This window comes from Cryptomeria japonica, chromosome 3, assembly GCF_030272615.1.
Source record: "Cryptomeria japonica chromosome 3, Sugi_1.0, whole genome shotgun sequence".
NCBI lineage: Eukaryota > Viridiplantae > Streptophyta > Pinopsida > Cupressales > Cupressaceae > Cryptomeria > Cryptomeria japonica.
The window spans coordinates 873,239,182-873,260,330 of NC_081407.1; the positions used below are offsets into that span (position 1 = coordinate 873,239,182).

General features: G+C 37.8%; 1 protein-coding gene across 5 annotated transcripts in view; it reads left to right on the plus strand.

Moving 5' to 3' along the window:
- Nucleotides 1-21,149, plus strand: part of LOC131076435 (ABC transporter B family member 26, chloroplastic) — a 132,486-nt gene that overhangs the window by 60,905 nt on the left and 50,432 nt on the right. For 3 of the 5 annotated variants that reach the window (XM_059216979.1, XM_059216980.1, XM_059216981.1), the window contains exon 10: nt 15,653-15,863. The exons of the other annotated variants lie outside the window; for them this stretch is intronic. In XM_059216979.1, the coding sequence (XP_059072962.1) occupies nt 15,653-15,863 (211 nt within the window). The remainder of the gene's footprint in view (nt 1-15,652; nt 15,864-21,149) is intronic. 5 annotated transcript variants of the gene reach the window in all.

Sequence of the window (21,149 nt, forward strand, 5' to 3'; positions counted from 1 at the left end):
TCACAAAATAAACCTTTTAAATAATTAAAAATCGTCACCTTGCCTTGGCATCACTTTTCGGGGTCAAACATACCTTTTAAAAACAACTTTAGTTGATCGGAGATCCACTTCCCTAGGTGTAGCAATAGGGAACACTCTATGATCACTTTGCCCCTTTCACTTAAGTTATAAAGTGACTTTATAGAAAACTCTTAAGCAAAATAAATAAAATATTATTATTCAACCTTAGAACTTACCAAGGCACCGAATTTGAAAAGCATTTAACTCTAAATTGAGAGGAGACCAAAGCCAAGACCAAGTGCTAAAAATAGCACTTACTAAAAATAGCCATGTTAAAAATACAAACTCTGCTGTGTTGGTGTCTGTTTTATCATCTACCAAACATTAGAATAAAGTACCCAAAGAGAATTTATCCTCTCTTTAAAAATCACCGCATATGCTAAGATTGCTAGAAGATCATATGGCGATTCCAAGGTTTCTTTAGTCAGATCTTGACATGTGGATAAGCTCAATGGGCATTGTGATTTGCTGGTAATACACAAAGGAACTTACGTTTGAACGAGTTGTCAACAACTTTGGGATTTAGATGGATTTATCAAGTAAAGCTCTCTGTCTTTTGGGATTTTCGGGATTTAAGACTTCAAAAAAAAGGTAAAAGAGATAAGGGTTGAGGGATCTACTCTAATCTTACGAATTCTAGAGACGGTATTGATTTGGTGAACTCAGTAACCACACTTTGCTTTGCCTCACTTAGGACAACTACACAAAGTGGATGCAATCTTCAAGGGATGTGCTTATGATCGAAAGTTTAAGCATACACAAAATGAAAAGCTCAGACTAACTTTGCACAGTAAATGAAAATCATCTATTCACCAAAGTATGAGTGGAGATACACCATAAACCAATACTAATCAGATCTTTCATTCAATCTAATAGCATGAAATAAATTTTAACTATTTGGTGGAAGAAATTAAAAACCTTGCTTAATCACTCAAACAATAGGCATTACAAAGCCTTAAGAAAAAGCACACATGTAATATATTATCTGAAAAATGACCTTCATGCAACAATATTTCAAAACCTCACACTCTCCAAATGAGAGGAGGCAACCTTATATAGGAGTCCAAAAATTTTGAACGACCAAGATCGAACAATGATCAAGGGCTCAGATTAAAAGTTCAAAACCCTAATTAGGGTTTCCTCCAAACTCTAACAGTTAAAATGAACAAAAAGGAGACAAGTGGCGCAATTGCTATTCTCATTGAGGTGATTGTCCAGTTTCCTTCTTTGTAGATTCGATGTACCTGGACACAAGAAGTCGCACCTCCTCTATGGTGGTGACACTTGGCAAGTTGCTAATTTGGAAGTCGACCATATCCACATCATCAGTACAGGTGGCGAGAGCATCTTCCCAGCCAGTTGCTTGTGTTAGGAAATTTTCGTCTATGCGTATGAAGCTTGAAACTCTGGAGAGACCCCCCTTGAGAATTGGCCCTAAAATTATGAAGAAGTTTCCTTGAACTTTGGCCCATAGATTCTCTGCACGCAGATGCTTCTCTCGCACCTCATCTTGTTGCAATATCTCAGTTGCCACAAAGAAGACCTCGTCTTGAATATCCCTGATGGTCTTTTCAATTTGTGAACACTTAACCTTGGATTTTCTCAAAGATTTGACCCTTGTAACCAAGGCAAAGTACCAAGAACTGAAATCATATAGGTCACCGGGTTGGATGACTTTTTTGTCTATAAGATCCTACTGAGAAAGTCCTTTGATTACTTTCAGACATGGAATGATTCTTCTCTGTGTTGATTGTAATTAGGGAATGGCAGAGTCCAATTGCCTTGGGCAACATTGGAATCCGCCCAAATGGCTGGCCCCTTTCTTCAATGTGTAGGGTTGGGCCCTATACCTCACGGCAACTTAAACCTCACGCCACACTCAACGTCTTCCTAAATAGGGCCAACCCTATTCAACAAGGCAATTCGCTAAAAAGGGAAAATAATAAATAAAGTTAATTATAAAGTAAAGCCGACCTAACTAAGACTTCGCTCCACATATAAATAAATGTCAACCTCACATTATTATTCACTCACAAGATCTCTCCATGCAAAATATACATCTGCTATATGCGAAGGTTAAAGAAGCAATTACATTCATACTTCGGTATCCTACAACAAAGCATCTTTGTGTTTAGCGAATCATATTCAGAAGACAGCGAATCATATTCAGAAGACAACGAATTCCCTTGAAAGCACAACAAACTCTCTTGAAGGATTGTGAACTAGTTTAAAGGGGCAGCGAACATCATCCAAGTGGCAGCAATCATCATCTCTGTGACAACGAGCTAATCTTGAAGACAACTACCTTAATCTGCCATCCTTCTTGTGATAGCAACATCTGCATCTTCAAGTACTTGAGATAAGTGTTGTAATGATTATATGACTATAATCCATAATCAGATCTGAGGATCTTTTTTGGCTGGATTTTTCCTCCTAGGAGGTTTTCCCAGGGTAACCGTGTCTTGTTCTCATTTTTGTTCATTTCTATGTTATCACTAAATCTAGAAATCTCTAAATCGTTTAGCTAATCAAACTAGTTAGAAACTAAATTCTGATTTCTGAGTTTATATAAATTTGAAAGTATTAAAAATAGCATGGTATTAGAGCTATAGGCTAGATCAACTTTCAGATTTCAGAATTTAGTACTTCTTTATTTCCAAATTGTTGTCTCATTTTCAGGTCAGGTCAATGGTGTTGAAAGTTGAAGATAGGCTTGATGGAAATCTCAATTTTGTTGCATGGAAGGTTCGAATCATGTTGGCTCTAGAGGAGGAAGATCTTCTTCACTTCATAGAAGCGAAAGAGCTAACTGAACCTACAGATGCAGCTGAGCTAAAACAATTCAAAAAAGATGCTGTCAAGGCTAGAAAGCTTTTCATTAATTCAGTTAAAGATCGCCTAGTCACCTCCATTGCCTCTTTCACTACTGCAAGGGAAATGTTCAGTCATCTACAAGGTACCTATGAAATTAACAATCTCAGTTGGGCAATTACTTTAAGACAACAACTACTTAATATCAAAATGTCAAAAGAAGATTCTGTTATTTCTTATTTTATGAGAATTTCAGAACTAAAGAATCAACTAGGTATAATTGGACATAACATGGAAGACAAGACCTTGTTATGATTGCCCTAAATAGTTTACCACACTCATGGGAGTCTTTTATTCAAGCCATAAGCGGTAGAACTGAGTAACCTACCCTTGATCGCCTTAAGAATGATTGCATTCAAGAAGAATCACGCCTTATCACAAGAGGGCAAACCAACTGTCCTCATGTAGATGACCAACACATGCTTGCAACCCAATGCAAGAAAGGTGGAAATTGGAAGAAGCATTATCCAAAGAGAAATAGAGAATTCAGACCACTTAGTTCTCAACACTCTTGGAAGAAACCAAGAGACATCTCTCGTGTTCGATGTTTCAGATGTGACAAATTTGGTCACTATGCTAAAGAATGTCAGAATGATCATACTCAAAGAGAAGCCAACCTAAATGAAGTCTCAGAACAAAATGATGACTTCTTGTTCATCTCTGCCCTATCAAGCAGCATACCCACAGACAGTAATACATGGCTGATTGACAGTGGTGCTTCCAGACACATCACAGGCTACCGTGATCATCTTTCAGACTTAGTAGAAAAGGATACCAGTTTTCACGTGGTAATTGGTGACGATACTTGATATTCGGTAAGAGGTTCTGACACTACTTTAAATTTAGACTTTGGTATTTCACTTCACCTTAGTGACATATTATTTGTTCTTGGAATTAAAAGAAACTTAAATTCCATTTCTGCTCTAGAAGATAAAGGTTATCAAATTGCATTTTCTGAGAAAAGTACTTGCTTGGCCTAAGAAATCTAGTTTTAAATCTGCTCGTGTAATTGGTAATAGATATGATAGTTTATATAAGCTCTCCACTAACCCTGTTCAAGTCCTCATTAATGAGGCTCCTGAATCCTATGAGCTATGGCATATAAGACTTGGACACTTACACTATCAAGCACTTCCTTCTCTTGAAAAGTTAGTCAAAGGTATGCCTAAAGTCAGTTAAATTCATGATAATGCTTGCAAAGGTTGTGCTATAGGTAAAAATGTTAAAAGCCCTTTTCATAGAAGTGAAAATAGAGCTAAGGATAAACTAGAACTTGTTCACTCTAATTTATGTGGTCCTATGTCTATAGCATCTCCTAGTGGATTTCTTTATTACGTAATCTTCATAGATGATTTCTCTAGGAAAACTTGGATATACTTTTTGAAATCTAAAGAATCTGATGAAGTCTTAAATAAATTTAAAGAGTTTAAGGCATTGACTAAAAACTCCTCTGGTAAAAGAATTAAATGTTTAAGATCTGACAATGGAGGTGAGTATACCTCCGGTAGTTTTTATGATTTCTGTATTGAGTCAGGAATTAAGAGGGAGTTCTGTGTTCCATACAATCCTCAACAAAACGGAGTTGCTGAAAGAAATAATAGAACTATTGTTGAGGCAGCAAAGGCTATGATTCATGATCAAGATTTGCAGACCTTTCTATGGGTTGAGGCTTCTAGAACAGCCGTATATATTCAGAATAGATGTCCTCACCGTGGTTTAAAGAACATGACTCCTGAAGAAGCCTTCATAGGATCCAAACCAGACATCAGTCACCTCATAATTTTTGGAAGTCCTGTTTATTTTCATGTGCCCAAGGAAAAGCGAACCAAGTTGGAGCCCTCCGAGAAGAAATGCATGCTAGTCGGATACAGTGAATCCTCCAAGGCCTTCAGGATCTATATTCCTGGTCAAAGGTATGTTGAGGTAAGTAGGGATGTTACTTTTGAAGAAGATATTGCTTGTAAGAAATCAAAAGGTTCTTCTGTTATTGATGAAGCTAATGGCAATCAAGATATGAATGTTGATTCTAACCTTGAGATTCAAAGGGAGCCTGTTGAACCTCCACCTCAAGAAGAACATAATGATCCACCAGTGCTTATGAACCCCACTGACATACCTAGTGACATTGTTGTTACCAAAAAGAGGCCACTTTGGGTAAGAAACACCATTCAAGAAGCCGAAAGATTTGCTGCTCCCAGTGGCACCTTCCGAGAAACCAAGAGACCTCAAGTATTCTCCAACTACATTGCATTGATGTGCAATCTCATTGAATCTGAACCTTGCAATGTTGAAGAAGCCTTGAACCATCATGCCTGGAAGCTTGCTATGGATGAAGAGTATCAGTTAATCATCAAGAATGATGTTTGGGATATTGTGTCCAGACCCAAAGGTAAATCTATTGTTTCCTCTAAATGGTTATTTAAAATTAAACATAATGTTGATGGTAGCATTGAAAAATATAAGGCTAGATTTGTAGCTTGCGGTTTTTCTCAAAAGGAAGGCATAGATTATGAAGAAACATTTGCTCCTGTTGCTAGATATACTTCTATTAGAACTATAATAGCTATTGCTTCTGCTAGAGGTTGGAAGCTACATCAGATGGATGTTAAGACTGCCTTCCTTAATGGTGTCATTGAGGAAGAAGTCTATATTGAACAACCTGAGGGTTATGAGATTCAGGATAGAATAACTCATGTGTGCAGATTGAAGAAAGCCCTGTATGGCCTCAAATAGGCCCCTCGTGCTTGGTATAAAATAATTGATAAATACTTGTTTAGGTTTTTGTAAAAATGATGCTGACTCTAACATCTACTTTAAATTATCCAATGATGAAATGCTAATCCTAGTTCTATATGTGGATGATTTATTTCTTACTGGTAAAGATGAACTTATCATTAGATGTAAGAAAGAACTAGCTTCAGAATTTGAAATGAAAGACTTAGGTCTAATGCATTACTTTCTAGGTCTAGAAGTATGGCAAAGATCTAACAAAATTTTTCTAAGTCAAGGAAAGTATACTATTGATATTTTGAAAAGATTTAGAATGATGGATTGTAAACCTATGTCTAATTAACACTAGACCAAACATATGCTTTGCAGTGAATGCTCTCAGCCAATTCATGAGCATGCCCAAACATGTTCATCTTGTTGTAGCCAAGCACATCCTAAGATACTTGCGAGGCACAGTTGGTTATGGGCTAAAGTATCCACTTAACACTTCAATAACCTTGGAAGGTTATTCAGATGCAGATTGGGCTGAAAGCGTCAAAGACAGGAAAAGCACTTCCGACATTTGTTTCAGCTTAGGATCCATAGTGATCTCTTGGGCTTGTAGAAAACAATCCTCAGTGGCACTAAGTACTGCTGAAGCTGAGTATATTGTAGCAAGCGTAGCTTCTAGAGAAGCAGTATGGCTTCGTAATCTTCTTGCTGGGCTGTTTGGTCAGCCTTGGGATCCTACAGTTATTCATTGTGATAATTAAAGTTGTATGAAAATGTCTATCAATCCAGTGTTTCATGACAGGTCAAAACATGTGGAAACTCATTATCACTTCATTCGAGATATGGTGCAAAGAGGCGCCATTCAGCTGAAGTGTGTCAGCATTGATGAGCAGGTTACAAATATTCTTACCAAGCCTCTGTCCAAAGTGAAGTTTGTGTACTTCAGGGACAGACTCGGTGTTTTGGAAAATGAAACCCTGATTGAGAGGGAGTCTCAACCTTAGTGATACATTGTGTTGTATCAAACCACCCTCTGCGGGCAGTGTAAGGTGGTATTGTAATCTTCTCAGGGAGAAGAGTAATTGTTAACCATCCTCTGCGGGCAATGTAAGATGGTAGAAAAGGTCCTCTCCACCCTCTGTGGGCAATGTAAGGTGGATCCAGTCTATGCTTGTGTGCGAGTTGTAAGATTATATTATGTAGTTCCATTATATGCTTGTGTGCAAGATGGAAGACTACAATATTCTGATTATGTAATCCATTCCTTGCTTGTGTGCAAGATGGAAGATTATAGTTATGTTTCTCCTCCCTAATTAAGAGGGAGTGTTGATTGTAATTAGGGAATGGCGGATTCCAATTGCCTTGGGCAACATTGGAATCCGCCCAAAGGGCTGGCCCCTTTCTTCAACGTGTAGGGTTTGGCCCTATACCTCACGGCAACTTAAACCTCACACCACACTCATCGTGTTCCTAAATAGGGCCAACCCTATTCAACAAGGCAATTCGCTAAAAAGGGAAAATAATAAATAAAGTTAATTATAAAGTAAAGCCGACCTAACTAAGACTTCGCTCCACATATAAATAAATGTCAACCTCACATTATTATTCACTCACAAGATCTCTCCGTGCGAAATATACATCTGCTATATGCGAAGGTTAAAGAAGCAATTATATTCATACTTCGGTATCCTAGTGCAAAGCATCTATGTGTTTAGCAAATCATATTCAGAAGACAGTGAATCATCATTAGAAGTCAACGAACCTTAGTAGATGCACAATGAATTCCCTTGAAAGCACAACAAACTCTCTTGAAGGACTGTGAACTAGTTTAAAGGGGCAGCGAACATCATCCAAGTGGTAGCAATCATCATCTCTGTGACAGCGAGCTAATCTTGAAGACAACTACCTTAATCTACCATCCTTCTTGTGACAGTTGGGTTTTTCTTCCAAGGAGGTTTTCCCAGGGTAACCTTGTCTTGTTCTCATTTTTGTTCATTTCTATGTTATCACTAAATCTAGAAATCTCTAAATCTTTTAGCTAATCAAACTAGTTAGAAACTAAATTCTGATTTCTGAGTTTATATCAATTTGAAAGTATTAAAAATAACACTATGAATATCCTCAATATCTTCCCAAGCTTTGGCTGTGTCTTGAATTCTACTCAATAAGGAAGCTGTGGAGTCATGTGTTGATATCAGGTTCTCAATAAGTATGTCAGCACGTTCTGAGGCATCAACTGTCCATTCTCTAGCTTCTCTAAAAGTTGCCTTCATGTCCTCGTAATCCTTTAATGATTCTTGTGGAAGAGGTATGGGCGGAGTAACAGGTACTTCCTCTCGATCTATTAGTTATGTCAAATATTGAACATATCTCTTCCATTGCTCATTTTCATCTTCAACCTTCTTTCTTTTTTCTTTTTCCTTGGCTAGTCTTGCCTTGAGTGCCTTGCAAAAATCATCAAAATCTTGGATCTCTTGGGCCTGAGTAGGCTTACCCAAATTCACAATAGTGATTTTATAATCCTCAGGAGTGATGTTATCCTAAGTTTTCCCTACCTTAGGTATTGCCACCTGAACTGTCCTGCATCCTGCACTATCTCTTCGAATTAAAAAGAACCTCTTAGCTAGTTTGGGGGGTCTTACCTAACTGGATTACTCACCATAGCCAAGAATGCCGCTGTGTTCTCTTCTAAATGAGCTTCCTCAGGAGCCTTAGCCTTTATTCTTTCCCTCAACCAATCTGGAATGGTTGAATGCTCCATGCCACTTTCATCAAACTTATCCTCTGTTTCTTTTTGTCCTGTAACTATACCATCTAGGAATTCCCTTGGCGGCTCAGGTTCTTCAACTTCTACATTCCTAGCAGAATTTGGCTCCTGAGCTGGTTCTTCCATTATCTCTTCCACTGAAGGGGAAGGAGCTCTTACTTCATTACCCCTATATCAACATTCATCCTCTATTCATTAGCTGTAGCCCTGACTGGAGCAGTGGATGCAGCACTTAAGGTCGAATGGCCCTCATCAGATTTATACTTTCTGCTTGCATCTCCAACTATTTTCTTTCCTTTACCCCTCAAAGAATTTTCAGTGGGTTCTTTCCTTTTTCTGAATCCAACACTTGACGAAACACCATGGTTTGAAGACATCGATTCGTTGGTTCCCATGAGATCATATGTGAGATTGATACCTTTGGATTTAAGACCCTTTGTCTTCTTCGTTGCCCACCATTTTGAATATTCAATCACTGGTCTCAGGAGGTCGCTCAAATCAAACCTCTCAGAATCCGACCAATTGACCAAGGCAAGGGGCTCATTTCTCAGTTTATCAAAGTGAGGCTGCTCAAACTCAGGATCATCTTTGAGCTGATCTGCCACTCAAAACACTTCTATTACTCTAATCAAATTCAGAGGAAGTTTGGACCACAATCTCCTTCTGGTTTCAAAACTATCAGCTGCATTAGCCCAATAGTCTTCGAGATCAGGTCTATGCTCGAATATCTCTCCATCAACCTTTTTCATCTGGTGAAAAGGGTCAAAATGTTTTCTGGCCTTATACTGGAAGAATATGTACCAAGCAAGCTCCTTTTTGACACTAGCGGTAGCCTGTGATGATGGACATGTCTCCAATCCATTTCCAATAGTGAAAGAAGATGTTCCTGCCTTCTTTTGCTTTTCTCTCTGAACAATCATATAATTTTCAAGCTGCCTAACAACTTCGAGCAACACTATCCTGTTGGTGAGATACATAGGTAACTTGTAAGGAGGTCCAGAGAATCCCTGAATTCTCAGATAAGTAAATCTAGGGTATTGGATGTACCAATGCTCGAATCTACCGATAAAATCCTTAGATTCTTGAGAGAGCCTTTGATGAAGACCACCTTGGAGCGTCCTAGTAATATGCATCAAGAATGTATCATTGACTCTCTTGAAGTGAAAATTTTCCTCCAAGTGCAGTTGTGGGTAGCAATCATAACCTGCAAACTGATTTTCCTTATTTCCCACTTCTCCTCTACAGGTGAGTCCTCTATATCTGTAGGTTCGAGCAAGAGAGTACACTAAATAGGAACTCTAAGTTCTTCAATTGGTCATCAAGATTATTACTTATAATCTTTGCCCAATCAATCATCTTTTCTTCGGTAGTTATCTCGTTGATGAAGTACATCCAAGGCTCAAATGGCGTGCCTTGTGGACTACCCATGACTCTGTTTAATAAAACTATCAAGTCTCCAATATCTTCCTTGAAATAGGCTCTCACAATATCCTTGGGTAACTTGGAAGCACCCTTCCTTGGCTTATCCAACCACGAATGGTTGATATTGGCCTGATATTCTTCAATATTATCTTGGTATAGCCGTGTTGCTTCCTCCTTGGTCATGTAAACAGGGTTATAATACTCAGGGATGCGGAAAGCTTCCCTGACAGCAACATCACCAATGTTCGCCAAGACTCTCCTGTCAGGTGCTATGATCTCTCGGTCTATAGGATTGTAGTGTTTAAAGCATTCTACCACCAACTCAGTACACTGCATTGCTGGAAGGAAACCAACAGCCTGTATGATTCCATTTCTCATCATCTTTCTGGCAGTCGCTATAGGCATCAAGTTGTCTAGGCCAAAGATGTAAAAATCTTAATGGGCAATAAATTTATAGAACACGATAAAATATTAATTTAGAATTAATTAATATGCAAATAGTTATACTATAACTATACTTTATAATATATATAGTTTATATAGGCTATCATTAATCTGGAATATACTATATAGTTATAGTTTATATGATTGATTTTTTTTTAAAAATGCAGAAGTGAAAATGGTTTATACTTTATTCCACAAAATGTAAAACTGGTTTTTAGAATGCAGAAAATACTAATAAATCCGTCGGCTGTCTCCCTCCAGTCAATCACCTCCCGTCAGCGGGCCGTCACGTCTCCTCAGTTGTACCGCACGTTAAAAAATGATCTTTTGCCTGCAACAATAAACTTTTAGGTTTTGCAAAAAACGTAACGTTTTATGCATTTTTTAAAACGTGATTTTTTCCAGTTTTGCACCTGATTTAATTGTGATTTTTTCAGAAAAGTCTCGCGATTTAAAAAAAAAATTGGTTGCGATTTTAACAGCGGTTAAATCGCCTAGGGTTTCGACTCGGGAAAAATCGCGATTTTGGCGATTTTTTGGCGATTTTTTCATCTATGGTCTAGGCCATACATTCGCTTGTTGAATTCCCTCAGGTCGATATGTCCCAAGTTCGTGTCTCCGACTAGCTTCCACTTACACCTCATCTTGGATTCCGGAGGTGAATCTTTATCCACCTGGAACTTCATCCTGGATGTGAGATATCTGCAAAACAATCAAACAAACTTAAGTCAAATTCTATACTTTTAGGCATAGTTTGTGAATTTGGTGGCTAAGTAATCTGTGGTTTTTACTTTCTTTTCAACACTTAGTCAAATAATGGGATTTTCTATACTTGATTATTCTGAAAATCTCTTGAAAATTGCAATACTTAGGAAACTTAAGGTCCAATTTTGACTTCAAAATTAGAACATGGGAAAATACAAGTCCAAGAATATTTCATTAAAATCATTCAAACTCATTTGAAAAGCAAAAAGTAAGAAAGAGAAGAAGGGAAATCTGTTTCTTTTTATTCCTTCTCTTTAGAACTTTGAAGAAAAATCAGGTTGAAACCTTAATATTCTGCCTATGAAATCATCTTTCACCTTCGAAGAATGAAGAAGAATGGGAAAATCAGAAGTTAATCACAGAAAATCAATGGGTTTATTCTCCAAACAGACAAAACTCTTCAACAATCTGAGTTGAAATTTGTTGAAAAATGCTTAACTCAGAAATATACTTGAAATCTTCTTCAAAACACTTCCAACCTGCAGAAGCCTTTCAAATTCACTCTCAATTTGCTCAGAAAGTTCGAACTTTATGTGTAAAAATCTCAGATATTGGTTCTTGCAGAAAATGGCCAGGTCCGGGGCCTGGTTCTTGCTCGGTCTTGGTCCGAGCCTTGTTCAACCTGGGTCCCACCTGGGTCCTGCCCAGGCGGCTACGTTCCCTGTGGATCCTGTGAACCCGGGTCTTGCCCAGGCGTCTGGGTTCCCTGTGGGTCCTGTGTGGTAGGACCCATAGGGAACCTTGCCACCTGGGCAGGACCCCGGGTGGGATCTAGGTCGAACCTAGGCGGACCCAGGTGAACCGAAGCTCGTGGGTTCCCAAAAACAAGGCCCACGAGTTAGAAAACAAAAGAAACAAATAAAAACAGTTATTTTAATGCTTTTTCATACTTTACTGTGTCATGACATTTTCACATTTTGAAACTTGAATCAGTTGAAACTTGAAACTTGAATATTATCTTTATTGCAAATTATGAATATGATATTACATTTCTGATATATGAATATCAGAATATTTACTGGCATTGGCAATTATGGATTTATGATTTATGATTTATGATCTATTTGCTATCATTTATGTATCATTGTATGGGAAAGTTACATTGTATGTTTAACTGTGAACATATATGTTTATAATTTTGATGTTTGAACATATATATAATATATGACATGTATATATATATAATTAAAATATATATATATATATATGTATGGACGAACCCATACCCGTACTGAAGATTTTTTTTTTTTTGCCGAATATGCGAATCCGTACCCGAATCCGAACTTGAATCCGAACTCGAACCCGAACTGGTAACTTAGGTAAAAATGAGTGAATGAATAAGGTATTTGTATAAGAATTCGAATTTCATATTTGGAAACACAATATCTTCTCCACAAATTTGTTTCTAATCTCATTTCAGTATTTGCGTGTTTCTATTTTCATGCTTAGTTGCTTGGTCATCATTCCTAAACTCGAAATCTTATCTTGCAACTTCAAATGCAACTTTCTAATTCGATTTTCAGTCCCAAACTCGAACTGATCTGCAGCATATCCTTCAAAGAAACTTTCTATTTTTGGCTCAAGTTCGAACTTCATGAGGATTGTGATGACATCGCTGAGGAATATTCTTTAACTTTCAAATTTTGGCAAGCATCTCCCTTGGGCGGACTTTGTTTGACTTGTTTCAACCTCCATCAAAGATAGGGCAGACTTGGAGAGAGTTGGGAACCTTTCCCAAGGCGGACTTGAACAAACTTGTGCACCGACATCAAGGTGGACTTCTTTTCATTCAAGGCAAGGCGGACTTTCTTTGACTTGTTTCAACCTCCAACTCATGATAGGGCAGACTTTCTTTGACTTGTGCACCATTCATGTTGATCAAGGGCGGACTTCACTTGACTTAGGCATCATCTTCATACCCTTGGGCGGACTTGAATTGCTCCTCTCCTTCTTCTCCTTGCACATGGTGGACTTTGTGAGTTTCTTTCTCCATCATGGGGCAGACTTTGCTCTTCATGTGACCAAGGTAAGGGCGGACTTCATTAAGTTTATGCACCATACATCAAGGCGGACTTTGTCTCATGCAAGGCGGACTTCATCCCTTGCTTGCACTTTAAAACCTTTCCATTTAGGGCGAACTTTATCATCTTTGCACCATGTCATGATAGGGCGGGGTTGCTTGACGTTGTGCACCAAGAAGGCAGACTTTACAAACTTTAGGAACCATAGTCCTTGACCAGGGGCAAACCTTTTTACTTCCTCGCACCTCAACTCTCCACTCATGGCAGACTTTGTTCAACTTGGGAACCTTGGAGGGCGGACTTCATGGAGCTTGTGCACCTTTCTTCATGAGTGGGGAAGACCTTATCAACTTCTTGTACTTCAGCTTGTCGGGGAAGGGCGGACTTTGCTGAAGTTAGGCACCATAGACCTGCAGGTTAGGCGGACTTTCTTGATGTCATGCACCTTGATTTGAAGGAGGGGCGGACTTCATGGAGATCAGGAAAAACTTGAAATCTCCATAACTTGTGCAAATTTTACCGGATTATCTTGAAATTTGAAAACTATACTTCATTCATCCATCGAATTCCTTAGGGTCCCTAAAATTTAGGAAATTGGTTTTTTGGGTGAAAACTTGGATTTTAGAAGGAATTTGTCGATCATTTAAGTGTATCTCAGTGTGAACAGTGCAAACCCTAGATCCACTTTCTAAAAATAGAAAAAGCAAGGTTCCCTAAAAAATAGGAAAAACTTTCTAAAAATAGCCATTTTGGGGATCGTGCTCAAAATGCCAAAAACGAAACTTCCTAAAAAATAGGAAAAAACAAAACTTTCCAAAATTAGAAAGCTGTCCAAATTAGCTCAAATCAATTGCAATCTTCGTCCTTTGGGTTTTCTAAACACAATGACGACATCTAGACTCTGTTCCAACCATGGCGTGCACACACGGACTCATAATGCTCAAAACTCAGGTTGCTCAAAATTGACAAACTTGATAATACTGAAGCAGGAAGGTCACAAGGCTCTAACAAAACCCCTAGAAAGAAGGAAAAAGGGAGGCTCCCCATTTGCAATGGGCTGATGTGTGAAAAAGGTCACAAAATGCTGGAAAACATTGAAATCACTTGCTAGAGCTCTTCACAGGACATTGAGTACCATAACCAAATCCACTTAGTGTACAGGAGCTTGGGAATAGGCTAATGGAAACCCAAAGCTGACTAGGTGCAAGAAGGGGACTTTAGATTTTTGAACACGATAAATTATTATTATTTTTTAAAAGGGTCTTTCCTAGGGGAGCTTGGGATTTCGAAAACTAGGGCATAACAAATGAAATCAGCATCATCTTGAATTACTTAATGCCTACTGTATGTGAATAGGGTTAACGAGTTTTAAGACCTACTTGTTAGGGTACATTGCCATGAAAGATGAGTACAAAAGGTCAAGCTCTGATATGGTGACTTCCCTTTTTACAAATGGCAGCGTTGGAAAAAATAGAGGCATCATTAATCCTTTACCTATTCCTGATTTTGTCATTGCTGTAGAACTCAAAGCTTGGCCTCACTTGGTATTTTGGGATATTTGCAAAGGATATCGTGGATGTAGTCAAATATCACCATTTGAATCTTCCAATGTTCTCCTCTTTTTTTTCCTTCAGAATTAGATCTAACAATTGCCAAATGTGGAAATGGTTCTAATGTTTTATACAAATGAATTCCAATCTGTTTTCTGGTCTTTTTGACATTTTCATTCTTCATTATTATTCACATAGTCCCAATGGTCAGAATCAGAAGTTGTAAGTCTTTCCTAGTTACAGTTGTTATACCAGTAGGTAGATATACTTAGAATTGAATATTCAAAGTTGCTAATTTTGACAGATATTTAAGAAGGTGCTTTATTTTTGGCCATTGTGGATGGTGGAGTCCTCCTTAAGGATGCAAGTGCATGTAAATGGAACCCAAGCAATGAAACTTATGGTCTCCTTTGGTTTTTTTAAGGTTGATCTGAAAATGTCTGAGAGATGTAACTGAGACGTATTTTTCATGCTTATTAATTAGCAGATTTGAAGTTTCTTTATAGCTTGTGTCCAAGTTTTGACAGAATGTATTGAGGCACTTTAAACATAGTCTTAGAAGAGTTCACATTTAATTCATTTTGCAAGTAGGGGATATTTCTTTAGTGTCTATCTATTCCACTACCTTTTCGACCAAGTAAACTATTTACTATACAATCTTTGTTTGATATAAATTTGTTGACAATAAAACGAAACAGGTCACAGATGTTGCAGAGGTCATCATGCATCATATGTTAATTTTTATGGATTAATGCACTTTATAGTGACATGTTTGAACTGATAGACTCTTTCTGATATTATCCAAATTATACATTATGTTTCAATTTAGGAGTTTTGCAAATATAATTCTCTTGTAAATCTAAAAATAAACCAATTAATCATTCTTGATGGATATTTTCAATTTTTCTGTTTGGGTTGGTCATATCATTCTCTAGATCATGATGGTTTCGGGAACAAGTTTCTCTTTAAAAAGAATCTTTATAATGGGGGATTCTGTATGGTGTTCTTATTTCCTGGGTCTGGATTTGTAGGTGGTTGCACTGCTTATAGGAGGAGGATTTGTTATGAATGGCCATATAACTGCAGAGCAGTTGACAAAATTTATTTTGTACTCGGAATGGGTAATTCATTCAACTTGGTGGGTTGGAGATCATTGGGCTTCATTAATGCAGTCAGTTGGGGCTAGTGAGAAGGTTTTTGAGCTACTGGAACTTCCTCCAAGCAAGCAACTTACCTCTCAGGGTAATCAAATGTCTAGAGCATATTTGATCATTCGATTTCAGTTTTGAAGGCAATTATTTGAGTACCCTTATAAGACTATCATATTTATTAAGATGTGCTTGTAGGAAATATTTGTACCCATAGATATGATTTCCTGTCAATAGAGGATGCATACTTGGGACTGGATGAATCAGATGATTATAGTTTTCTTCTATGCATAAATCAATTACATAAAAGTCATATAGGTATCAGCTTGGTTGGTATGGCATGTTTTCCTTACTAGTCTAGTTGGTTTAAACATTATTGGCTTGTTACATTCCTATGAGCTGGTAATGTTTTTACTTATTGCAATCCTCATAAATCCTTGACTTGTTGGTCCTTTTCTTAGGTAGTGCATTGATGTTGTGTTTTGGAGTCATGTTTTACAGGGAGGTATCACCATAAGAACATGAACGTGCAATTTTTTATGTTTTGCAAAAATATCTTTAGGATCAGATACATGACTTTTTTCTGTGGTTGGTTAAAGTTTAAACTAAATTTTCTTAAGAACTTAAAAACAGAATTGAAGATTTTGAAGATGTATTCTTTGGTATATTGATTTCTGTAGAGACCAAGAAAGTATGATGCGATATGTACATATTTAAGCATCTTTGCAATGGATTTAGAGCATTTCATCATTTTTTTCTATAATACTACTTTGAGACCATGAACCAGTAATGTTTGGTTTTATGTTTTCAAGATAAGAAAAGGCTTCAAAGGTCAAACACACATTAATAGGTTTCTACAAGTTTATATCAATTGAAATTGAAGCAATTGGCTTTTTGAGGTCAAGTTTGTGCATTCATGGCTTTTTGAAATTGAAGCAATTGGCTCAATGAATCAAGCTCATTCAATAAGCATGGACCAATTACATTCAATGTGCATTCATGTATGAGCTTGGTTCATTGAACTTAGACGTGCCGATGTGGACTTCATTGATTGGTGGAAGGGATGACGGGGCTGCCACCTCAATCTTCCACTTGTGCTTGGTCAAGGAACATTGAACAATATCTCTTGATACTCAACATTATTCAGTTGCTCAATGTGATGATTGATGAGAAGCGGACTTTGATTAACTCTTCTGAAACTATCTTCTTCTTTGATTATGTTTGATATTGTGTGATGACCTTGATTGTTCCTCCCTTGTTCTTGATACATTTGATTAATGGTGCACCTGGTTGAATGTAACTCTTCAATGTACTGACTTTGATTCTTGAATTCCCGGGAATTCAAGATTGTCAAACATTCTTCCATCATGTGGGTTATCTTTCCTTCATGCTCTAGTGTTTGCTGATGAAGTTTCCTCTTGATCTTGTATGGTGGTGTTAGGAAGTATTTGCCATGGTCAAGTCATTCCTTTAATCCTTGCTTGTATATCTTGCGTCATGATGGTTGTATGATCTCCCCTTTGCCATCTTATGATCTCTCCATGTCAATATGATAGAATGAGAACCTTGAAGATATCCTGCTCTACTGCTTGTAGATGCTTAGCACTTTAAGTCTTCTTAATGCACTTGAGGTGTTCTTGATGCTGATGGAGCTTGTCGAAGAGGTCTTCCTTGTATCTTGACCTTGGTGCTGAAATTCTCTCCTTGAGATCCTTGTTCCGATCTTCCTTCAACCTGACCCATTTGATCTCTTTCTTTACCTCCTGCAAAATGAACAATTGCACATCAAACACACATGATATACAGCTTGATCTAATCTTTGATTTTTTGATGATTTCTTTTTAAATCTGATCAAATGGCTGACAATAATCAATGAATTCACTATGTGGAAGGCAAACTTAGTGTCTTAGGGCAAATTTGGGCTGTCTTAATGATAGAGTTTACTGATTGATATATCGCCCAGCTGAGTACAATTCGCTCCCTCTTGATTAATTCGTATGTTTCATGGTAAATTCGCCATCCTAAAACATCAGATCTGTATCTTTAATGCTTGAATTTATCTTCTTTGATTACCAGGTCTGCACCTTCAATGTCCAATTTCGCCCTTGGCTGGAGCAATTCGCCTATATTCTGATAAAATTCGCTTATGTGCTGACAAAATTTGATGCCTAGCTGAAGAAATTTGCTAAATCTGCTCCCAAATTCGCATTTGGAGGGAAGAAAATGTTTGAGTTGATGGTTAAAATGAATGTTTTAACTTCTCCTTTATAGGCGCTTAGGGTAAATGTCATGTCTTTTGGGTATAAGGCCGACTTGCTAAAACAATAAATTGCCTTCCTCATGCTGGCCGACTCAACACAAACTCTCTTCATCTCCTTTGCAATTCGAATTTTAAATTGATCTTGGTGCCAAAATGTTTGCCTTTGATGAATTTGCTCTAGGACCCTTGGAAGGTACATGTTCCAAGTAGAAAATTCGCTCCATGTCCTCTCCAAGGATAAGATTAAGATAGAAAATTCGCTCCATATCCTCTCCAAGGACAAGGTCAAGGTATAAAATTCGCTCAATGCCCCTTGGAAGGACAGGTCTTGATAAAAAATTTCGCTCTAAACTATCAGCAAGGTACATACATGACCTTAGCAAAAATTCTCTCTCTGTCCTTTGGAAGGACATGACCCAAAAATGAAATTCGCCCAATTTCCTTTGGAAGGACAGGACGTAAACTAAAAAATCGCTCTATGTCCTTTCTAAGGTATGTGACCTTGTAATGAAATTCTTTCCAAGTCCTTCAGGAGGTACATCAATTGGAAATAATTCGCTCTAGGACCTTGGTAGGGACAAGATGAAATTTTCTATGACCTTGTCAAGGACATGACCCAAATTGTTCGATCTATTTGGCGGCCAAGGTACATGGTCTTAAGATGAAAATTCGCTCCAAGTTTGAGGCAAGGTACATGATTTGGAGAAATTCACTCCATGTCCTCTCCAAGGACATTCGCTCTAGGATTGAGACAAGCTCACTCTAGGACCTTAGCAAGGACAAGGTCAAGTAAGAAATTCGCTCTATGACCTCTCCAAGGACAGGGTCTAAAAGATTCACTCCAATCTTGAAGCAAGGTACATATCTCTTGATAAAAAAAGTCGCCCCAAGCTTTGAGCAAGGTACATGGTTAAGTGAAAAAGTTCGCTCAATGTCCTTTGGAAGGACAAGGTCAAGGTGGAGAGTTCGCTCTATGTCCTTTGGAAGGACAAGGTCAAGATTCACTAGAGGACCTCGCCAAGGACATGGCTTGAAAATCGCTCTTGGACCTCTCCAAGGACAAGACTTGATAAAAAATTTCACTCTATGTCCTTTGGAAGGACAAGACTTACTAGTTTTGATCTCAAATCTCAACAAGGTACATGCTTGAACAAATTCGCCCAACTTAGCAAAATTTCGCTCTGGACCCTTAGGAAGGTACATCGATAAGTCTAAGTTCGCTCTGTGTCCTTCGAAAGGTACGCACATGTTTTGGACCAAATTCGCTCTAAGACTTCTCTAAGGACATGACTTTGGAAATCTTCTTTCACTCGGTTGGTTTTGAGTTCAAGTTTTCCAATCTTTCCACATAAAAGCACCATCAATTTGACCCTTAAAAACACCTATGGAGGAAATTCGCTCTAGGACCTTGGCAAGGACATGACCTTGGTGAAATTTCGCTCTAGGACCTTTGCAAGGTACGGGAGTCTATGTCCTTAGCAAGGTACGAGTCCTTAGGAAAGACTCTTGACTTAGTCCTTTCACCTAACTTTGCTTAGTTTGTTCAATCCTCAAGTCTTTCACCCATAAATCATTCTTGCCACATGCTTGATGACTTACTTCACTCCACTCAGGAGACCAACCTGACATAATGACCTTCCAGATACTTGAGAAACTCTATCCCTTCAATGCAAAGACTAATAGCAAAGACTCTAACACAACCTAGAAAGCAAAAAGTGGGGGTCCCCATTTGCAATGGGGCGATTTGTGAATACCTCACAACAGTAATCACTTTTGAAAGGAAAGGGATGAGCACGTTTGGAGAAAAAGAGAATTCAAAAATTGGGTGTCAAAAAGGAGTCTATAAAATAGAGGCAATGGGTCAAAAGGACATCTTCTATTTTTTAGAAATCAAATCCCTTCATAACTTGAGCATCCATTTTCAACTCTTTCACTTTAGGTGAATACCTTTGGAGTGTGCATTGTCCCCCTCAGAAGGGTAAGCGATTGGCTGATACCCTTAGTCTATTTTAATTTCCATAGGCTAATTGGGATGTGCTAAGGGAATAATTAATTAATGAATTAAAATTAATTTGTTTAAATAGAGTCATTTTTTCAGATGACATATTTAATTAATTAATTTTATTAAGTTGGGCAATTTAATTAAAAAGTGACTTATTTATGATGCCCAAAATGTGTAGTTAAATTATAAAGTCTCTTTTGGAGGAAAATAAAAAGTTAATGCGAAATAATATTTATTTATATCCAAAAGGTGCATATAAGGGTGATAGGAGGCAAGCAAATGGATTCCTGACATTTTTATTTGTGAAACCCCAATTTCGGTGATTGAGGAATAGTTCATCTTCCTACCCTAGGATGGAAACCTTATGACAAAGATTGGTTTCCAGAATGGAAACCCTCCTAGCCAATTTGTGAGTGGATTCATTCAGGATTCACAGATTTACTAATTGATTTGAAGAATTGAGGAGAGACATCAATTTCAGTTTGATTGAAGGATTGGAGATTTGTTGAGATTCACTTACTTGCAAACCATAATGTACTATCATAGCATTTGTTTGAGGAGATTTTGGTAAGAATTAGTTTATTATTTTCTACTTTCCTTGGCCATACCATTGTGGTTGGCATTAAGGCAGTCGTACCAAAGTATTGTAGAAGGGGTGATTTGAGTTTGTGAAAGAATAGAAAATATTTTTAAGAGACCAAGGGTGGTTGACCCCTATTTTTGCTGTCAAATCTACTCCTGCAAACCATGCAAGGTGACATGGGAATTTGGGAGTGAGGCATTGTCATAAACAAGGGATTTTTGTTCCCTATTCATCAATCATATCAGAAGTTAACAAGTTTTAGCAGTTTGAGGGTGCACTTGGGCTGTCTTGAGGAGATACAAGGAAGAAATGCCTCTGCAACAATAGTATAATTGTTAAGAACTATACAGGTTCAAGGATTTATACATGTACAGTACCATAGTTTAGCCACCCAACTTCAACAAACATTTGTATTTGTCTTCTTGTTACACACAGCTAGCACTCAATGCACTTGTAGACTGTGTCACCGCATTTGCCAAATTTTGGCTGTGACATTCGAAATTTGCCAGACTTAAAAAACGCCTAAAAAGGTCAC